This window comes from Drosophila willistoni, unplaced genomic scaffold (genome assembly GCF_018902025.1).
Source record: "Drosophila willistoni isolate 14030-0811.24 unplaced genomic scaffold, UCI_dwil_1.1 Seg788, whole genome shotgun sequence".
Classification (NCBI taxonomy): domain Eukaryota; kingdom Metazoa; phylum Arthropoda; class Insecta; order Diptera; family Drosophilidae; genus Drosophila; species Drosophila willistoni.
In genome coordinates this window covers 1-8,610 of record NW_025814690.1, presented here as the reverse complement: position 1 = coordinate 8,610, position 8,610 = coordinate 1, and the positions used below count along the sequence as shown (strand labels likewise).

The 8,610-nt window shown below is 39.9% G+C and overlaps 1 protein-coding gene across 1 annotated transcript; it reads right to left on the bottom strand.

Moving 5' to 3' along the window:
- Positions 1–755: 755 nt before the first annotated feature.
- LOC124461980 lies at positions 756–1,336 on the bottom strand. Its single transcript, XM_047013380.1, has 3 exons — positions 1,163–1,336; positions 949–1,102; positions 756–880 (listed from the first exon to the last, which is right to left on the bottom strand). The coding sequence occupies exons 1-3, from the start codon at positions 1,334–1,336 to the stop codon at positions 756–758; spliced, it is 453 nt and encodes a 150-aa protein (XP_046869336.1).
- Between the last annotated feature and the right edge of the window lie 7,274 nt (positions 1,337–8,610).

The window sequence follows — 8,610 nt, the reverse complement described above, 5'->3', positions numbered from 1 at the left end:
GACATTTGTCCCTCCAGTCGCCGGCGACCAAAGCGACTAATAAACAGCCCGGCGACCAGAGGGACAAATGTCGCTCAATGGTCTTGTGAACGGGACGATTGAGCGACAATTGTCCCTCTAGTCGCCGGTACTGTGAAATTTTTCGCTCTGGTCGCCGGCGACTGGAGAGACAATGTCGCTAGGTTGTCTTAGGGACCACAGGGACAAAATAGATAGATTGTCGTAGGGACGATAGGGACAATATCGATAGTTTGTCGTAGGGACTAGAAGGACAACTTCCATAGTTTGTCTTAGAGACCAGAGGGACAATTTCCATGGATTGTCCTAGGGACCAGAGGGACAATTTCGATAGTTTGTCTTAGGGACTAGAAGGACAATATCGACAGTTTGTCCTATAGACTAGAGGGACAATTTCTATGGATTGTCCTAGGGACTAGAGGGACAAATTCCCAAGATTGTCGTAGGGACCAGAGGGACAAATTCCCAAGATTGTCATAGGGACCAGAGGGACAATTTCCATGGATTGTCCTAGGGACCAGAGGGACAATTTCCCAAGATTGTCCATGGACTGAAGGGACAATTTCCCAACATTGTCCCATGGACTGAAGGGACAATTTCCCAACATTGTCCCATGGACTGAAGGGACAAAATCGACTCAAATTGAAATTAAAATATACAATTTCATTTAATTATTTTTTTTTTACTTTTTTAATTTTTATTTTTATATACATTTCTATTTCTAATTTTTTAATATATCAAATATTGGCCTCCTCCCTTAGCTTGCGGTTTTTTGCCTTGTTGGCCGTATTCTTTGCGCAAGCCAGTGCACTTCGAAGCACTCCTTCCGCTGGCTGCCCCGGATGTATCGTTCGAACTGCCTCTGGAATAAAAAATTGAAAATATTATTAGTAATGAAAAAAAAACAATGTTTACAATTATTGTACGTACCCATTATCATATTCAAAACTTTTGGGTATGTCCGAAGGCTCAACTTCCCGTTTTTGCCGTCCAAATTGTGGCTCTCAATGACACCTTCGGAGAATATTTTTTTTATCGACTTAGTTAAAGCCGCTTGGCCGAGGAGGGCAGACACTTGGGAGGTCTGTAAAAATAATATAAACATTAAAATTCACTACTTTCTTTTTAGTATCAATGTACTTACATAATCTTTGCTCCTCTCCGGCGTAATCTGCTCCTCCAAATCTACGATCTCCAAGACCGACTCCAACGGGAAGCAAACCCGGCGCACCTCGTTGGTTTTTTGCCCCATGGCCATATGGCGCATTAGCGCCGTCTGTGTCGCCAAAGCTTCTTTCAGAATGGCCAACTCCGCCATTATCGCCGCTTGGCCATTCGGCTCCTCCTCAGTTTGCGTACTAGCATCTGCTTCTGAAATTAATTATAATTATTATGTAAAATTGGATTGTGGAATAATACAAATACTTAATAAGTTTGAAGACTTAGAAGAAAAATGCGGAGCACGCAAGCAACTCGGTAGTCTAGGGGCAGTGGTCGTGCTTGAAGTTGAGGAGAACCTGGTTCAACCCCCGGCGGAAACTTTTTTTTTAAATTTTTAATAATAATTATTTAATATTTTTCAAAAAATTATTTTCTTAAGAAAAATATTAAATAATTATTATTAAAAATTGAAAAAAAAAGTTTCCGCCGGGGGTTGAACCAGGTTCTCCTCAACTTCAAGCACAAAAAACAAATTAATTTATGAAAAAAAAATTTTATTGCATCGGCACGCCCCGGGATCGAACCTGGTACGTCTATGTGATTAATTTTATTGGCAAAATTTGTTTTTTTGTTCCTTTAATGTTCTGGAACATTCCACTTACATACATATGTTTTTTCTCACTGTTTTTTGTTTTTCTTTTTGCAATTATTACTCTTAATGTTTATGCAATTATAAATTTGAATAGTGTAATTTATAATTGCATAAAAATGAAGAGTAATAATTGCAAAAAGAAAAACAAAAAACAGTGAGAAAAAACATATTTTTTTTTTTTTTTATATAAAGAAAAATACAAAATGTAGAAAAACAAATTTTGCCAACAAAATTAATTTTTTTATATATTTAAAATTATTTATATTTAAATAACACTTACCTTTATTTTATTTTGAAAACACAATTGATTTATTTATTTTTATTTTATTTTGAAAACACAATTGATTTATTTTTAACAGCAAAGCTAAAACACCTGCTCGCACGAGAATTAATCGCAAATGCACAGAGAAACGAAAAAAGCAAAGCGACGCGCGCATAAATCCGAAAGGGAAACAACAACAACAAAGCACAGATTTACGAAAATTCGGCTTAGCAACAACAACAATGTTGTGTTACTTTGTCGGTTGTTGCTTTCCGCTTTGTCGCGTGCCGAAAACGTAGAGTATAATTGGGCACAACCGGTAATGGAAACCTGTTTGCCAACATAATATGAAATGTATCTATAAAAGGTACCAATTCATTGATTAAATAATCAATGTGTAATTAAAAAATGAATTATCTTAGAATATAAATTTTTTGTGCATAAAGAATTCAAGCGCCATCACGTTTATTTTCATTCATAGGTAAATAGGGTATACAAAAATCATCGAAACAAAAAATAATTTTGTCGATTGACAAAATTTTTTTTCCAAACTTTTTTTTCGGCAGCCGATTGGGTTTGGAGAAACGAAGTTATTTCGTTCGGGTGCCGTTGGCTAGCCTCAGTATAAAAAACGCTGGCAGAATTTTTCTCTGCCGACGTAGTTCGCTCGGACAATGCGTCGACATTGTCGGCGGCGACAATCTGGTACTGAAGGGTGGTATCAACTCAAGCGCACAAGATGATACATCATTTGTATCTACAAACGTCAAAAATTAAAAAAAATTTCTCCAATTGCAAATAATTAAAAGACTTATTCTTTTATTGAACAAAAATAATTATTATAAAAAAAAGGGGTTGAACCAGGGGTTGGACCGCTAAGCCACCGAGCTACTGAAGTTCCTCGTCGTTTAACCTGTAAGTCACCGAAGCTATAGTCTTAGGAAGATATATGTTGAACATAACATAGCTTAACATGAGATGTTATGTAACATACGAAAATTAACAATACAGAAAGGCTGAATGAATGTACCGGTGAAAATAAAAACATGAAATATAAATAATTGTGCTTTTATATAAAAGAAGGAAAACTATTTTGATTAACTATTATTTCAACAGGCTTTTGGTCCAGAGTACGTTTTATCAAGGAATTAAATTTTGCATATTAAGTAATTTCACAAAAGCGGTCTGTTTTACATATGTACACTCGTAGGCAAAAATATTTTGACATACTTAACATTTGAATTTAAATCTGCTCTCCTTCAAACCGTTATATTGAATGAAACGAAAATGATGGTCAAAGTGAAGTGTACATTAATAACTGTCGATACACCTAATATTTTGACTATTCGCGTTTATCCCTTCTTTCAGCTAATGAAATTATCAGCAGACACTTAATTTCACAACGGCATATATGTATAGTTATATATTTCGCAAACCTTAAACCTATCATACCTTTTGTTACCCCTAGAATTTATGTTTCTATGCTTTGCACTGGAATATAGACTTAGTGCAACTGTAAATATAGAGAAGCATAAAGAACTAAGAAGAGTGTGTACAGCTTGCACTAAGTCACGTACGCCTATGTTGCTTTTTCATTTCATATTTTTGCTAGTCGAATCGCTCGCTAATCTACTGTTCAATAGTAAAGACTTAATTTAAAATAATAAAACTGTGAAATAAAATGTTGAAATAAAATTAAATTAAATAATTTAATTGGCGCAGTCGTAGGATTCCAATTCATTTTATACGGGATTCGCAAAAGAATCTACGGATACAAAATAATCGCTTTTCTGTGGAAAAATGGCTCTTTCTGAATCTCTCTTGGGACAATTGCTTTCCCAATTAAGGCAAGTCCAGCCGTTCGAGGGAGACAACAACTATCTCTGCTTTTTCATTAAAAGAGTGGAGTACCTACTTGGACTATACCCCACTGATGATATAAGGCAGAAAAGCATCATATACGGGACAGTCGAGGGACTCATCGTGGGAAAGGCTCAAAGAAATATCAGGCAAAACTCCATAAACTCATGGATATTGCTGAAGGAGGCACTAATCGAAGAGTACGGCACGCAGACACCTCTCGAAGAACTACTAAGAAGGGTCTATAATACGGACTACATGGGAAACCTTCGTAAGTTTTGTGAGGAGCTACAAAAAAGTCACGTGGAATTGCTGATAAACTAGAATTAGAGGGTAACGCAGTGAATTCAGCTGTGTATACCCAAGCAATGGAAAATACTATTAAAAATTGTATTCAGAGAAAGTTACCTGATAGACTATTCATGTTGCTGTCAAGATACGATATCAGCACTGTATCTAAATTAAAACGTATCGCTCAGCATGAAGGTTATTATGAAGAAAGGAAACAATTCAGCAATAAAATAGTTCCATAGGGGTAATATGGCTAGAGACTGTCAGAATTTTCAATCATCAAATTCATCTATGGACCCAGTGTCTAACCAGTCAATTCAGCCTCAATATTCCAATGGTCAAACGGGAGTAACTCAATCTCACCAGTACAATCAGCTGTACAATCAATTTAACCAACAGCTACACCAGGACAACAGGCAAATCAATAAATGCAGAAATAAATAATAGATCTGAGGAACATACCAATAGGCCTGACCGAATTCGGTTTTGGAAAAAACCCTACCCCTCACTCTCTGCTGTTCACCCGGTGGCGTGAACATACCGCCCCCCTTGCAACAAGTTGCAATTGCCTCGCTGGACATGTCTAAGGATGGGGGATGGCAGCGTTCTGGATCGCCAAGACACGGGTGGAGATGGAGGGGAACTTTGGATGCAGATGGAGTAGGCGGCACGATGGCTGATGACCTCTGGATAGAAGTCCGAATGAAAGGCGGGTGCCTTTCGGGTCTTTGCTCTTTGGGTTGGATGTGCAAGAGCCGGTGGTGTTGCTTGCCACATCGATGGCATCCTGCTGTGCTCCTGCAGGAACCATTGAATGCTCATGAGCAAACAGTTCGGGCAGTATCCGTTGCTCAAGACTACCCGTAGCCTGCCGTCAGCTCGTAGTCCTCGAAACTGTCGGCACTGACGGAGCGCGTGTGCCCCTTAACAAACGCGCCACCTGAAGCAATTGGAACTGCGTTCTAAATCGGATGGTGCTGCTGTCTTTAGAGACATCTTCGGACTGCTGGAGGAGGTGGACCGAAACCTTCTGGATTTTCCAGTAACGGATCCACAGAGAACCCATCCGAACATCGTCTCGATCCCCACGAAGGAATCACAACATTCTTGATGATTCGTTCCCCAAGGATAGTGGGAAGGAGCTCGGCTCCAAGCACCAATCCACAGGAGCTCTTTGGTGAAATTGCGGATCAGCGAGCGGAAGGTCAAGCGAATCCTGCTTCACCTTATTCGGGACGGCGCGGGACGGAAGTGCTTCAGCTACACTAGGCAGCACCACGGCGACTGCTTGGACCGTCGCAGCGGTTCGTCAGGAAAAGAAATCTGTAGCGGCACACTTTGTCGCCGCTACCAGCATCGTATTGCCCAATGCCGCGAATGCTAGTTGATACTTTGCAGGAGGATTAATCAATTCAAACATTCTTTGGGAAATAAAGGACGCTTCGGATCCCATATCAATCAAAGCGCGGATTTGAAACTGCTGGCCACGATGATGAATAGTTACCCTCGCAGTACCCAGGAGGCCAGTGTTGCGAGTGGAGGCGAAGTAACTTCCCACGTTTACATGAGGGCTGCTGGAAGAATCGGAGGACGCAGGATTCGAAATTATACAAGCATCAGGTGCTGAGCTCTCTTGCACTTGAACGGAAAAGGCCTGAGCTCGTGCCGTAGGTTTTCGGCTTACGGATGGAAAGGGTCTGACCGCTAGAGCTTGTTGAAGGACATCTGTGGCCTCTAGTACACGGTGGCGATCAGTTAGGAATCGATTAAGGTCGTCCCAGGATGAGACGGCGGTCTTATTTGGAACGGACTGTTCCCACACAGAAGGGTGGATTTGGGCATTTTGCTCGTACAGATTGCTATAAGAAGGATATCCCATTGTCTGTACGAGCTCCGGAAAGCTCAAGACCGGTTAAGCAACCTTGAATTGAGGTCTGCAGTTTCTCTCCAACGCTTTGCCAGACTCTTGTGTTACAGCTGGATCTGTAGAAGCTGCTTGGCTTGGCTCATAATCAATAATCGATTATTTTCGTATCGCGCAGTGAGGTTATCCCACGCGGACTGGAACCCTTCATTGGTCAAGGGTGACCTAGAAACAATGGCTCTGGCTTCACCGCGAGTTTTGCAACTTAAGTGGTAAAGTTTCTCCACTTGTGTTAGGCTTGGATTATGGATAAAAATCGCGGTAACAAATCAGGAATGTAGGCCAAGCCAGGCTGTCTCCGTTAAAGATTTCGACTTCGCACGGGGGAACTGTGTGGCTTTGATGGGTGGAATCGACGGAGAGCCTGACTGGTGGGGGAGCCATTTTTGTGGACAACTGCTCGATTCGCTCTCCAAACAAAGTCCCGCCTCGCACATATACCATATAACAATAATCATGTTTAGCTTTAATTGTAGCTATGTGCTTCGGACTATCGTCGTTCTTTTGAGCCGTCAAGGCTTTATAGCATCGTGAAAACTCTGCCTCGACTTTGCCCAAAGTGACTTAAGCTGGTCTAAGTGTATTTTAATAGAGACGAGTGGCACATCGTCAGCTAAAGCCTGGGCCACGCGAGCCTCGAACGCCGTTAATGCCTCGCAACGGCAACAAAGTCGGAAAGAGACATCGTAGAGTGTCCTCTGAGCTATTACGAGTCGAATGGCAACAACCGTGGACTTAGAGCTCTCAAGCGAGGAGATCGAAACGAAGCTGTAAGTGGACTGTATAATTTAAGGATAGAGAGGAGGTGAGAAGGAGAAATGTCTCCTCTTTTTAATGACCACAATGAATAAGCAAAGATCGCATAAATGGAATTAGAAGGATTTAGAATTTTCCTCGCAGTTGTGGGAATAATTATAAGGATATATAATCACTTGGATATTAAAATTTATACAATGTGGAAAAATGTTAAAATTTATAAGGGTATTTAAAAATATGGAAAAATTGAGATCAGTAGGATTGGGAGTGCCGATAACTTTTCAACGAAGGAGAAAAAAAAAACTTAATTAATTAATTAATTCATTAAACGGACAAGATCAATTTCATGGATCTGTGAGGAAAAGATCAAAATGCACCAAGACAAGCAAAAATATTAATTCCATATAAATAAAAGGTTTTTATTTTTCTTTAGAAAATATTTGCGAATTAAATTCAATCAGTCGATTGAAATATTTTTGCACAATACGAAAATCACGAAGGAAAATATGGATGTCGTGACCGAGTCACGGCTTGGCTCAAGTGTCAGCACTGATGAGACTTGAGTGTCAGCACTGATCGGGAGTCAGCTGTTCTGCCGTGTTTTATGTTTTGTGAATTTAATTAATTGTAAATTGTTTAACGAAAATCACGATTTCCTGCTTTAATTATGTAGGTTTCGAATTATTAAATTGCGGAAAGCCAATCGGAGTGGCTGCAATTAATTTTGTGTGGGTGAATTCAAATTGTATGTGGACATATGTATGTATGTACGTATGAGTGTGGTTACCGCGGCAAAAATTAAATTGTATGTATGTACATATGTATGTATGGATGTAAAAATTATTTGACATAAATAATTTATGCCGATGGACTAATGATCAGCCCGTGAAGTGTACTTTACACTTTAAGTAAAGGTAAGTGGTACTTTATAAATTCATTCTCGATTATTAAACACCTTTACTTGCAGGTTAGAAAACAGCTGTTTTTACATGTATGTATGTATGTATGTATATGTGTGTATATACATACATATGTATTGCTATGCAATTGGACTTTTGGACAATCAGAATTTCGAAGAATGAAAAAAAAATGCACTTCCTAAACACAAAAATGATCGGGAAATACCATGTAACCCTTGGAACAGGTCAGGTATGTACATACAAGTATACAGAAGTGTGTAGGTCGCTATGGAAGAGCGGGAAACCTCACACTTTTGTAAGTTTGTAATGGGATATAATAAGAAATGTTGTACTTATCAGGAATTCCGCCGATGCAAGCTGGAATAGCGGAAGGATATCCGGCTCGAAGGACCAATGTTTGTGGAGGGGCGGAAGGATCAAATAAGACGCAAGTGGTTGGCGGTGCCATGTTACATGTTAGATGTCCCGACACACACGAGAATGTTTCGGGTTGAAAAAGGTATATTATCGAAAGCAATGAAAGAACGGGTGTTCGGGTTAGATGCTCGTACTGGATTGAATATGGCGATTTACAGGAGAACCCTTCGTCACCCTCCTCAGTATGACCGAATTCGGTTTTGGAAAAAACCCTACCCCTCACTCTCTGCTGTTCACCCGGTGGCGTGAACAAGGCCAAATAAAAGAAATAGAGAAGGAAGTAGTGGACACCAACGAATGGATACGAGCGAAAATTTTCAAATGAGTGCCTTTCCAGAAAACAATACTT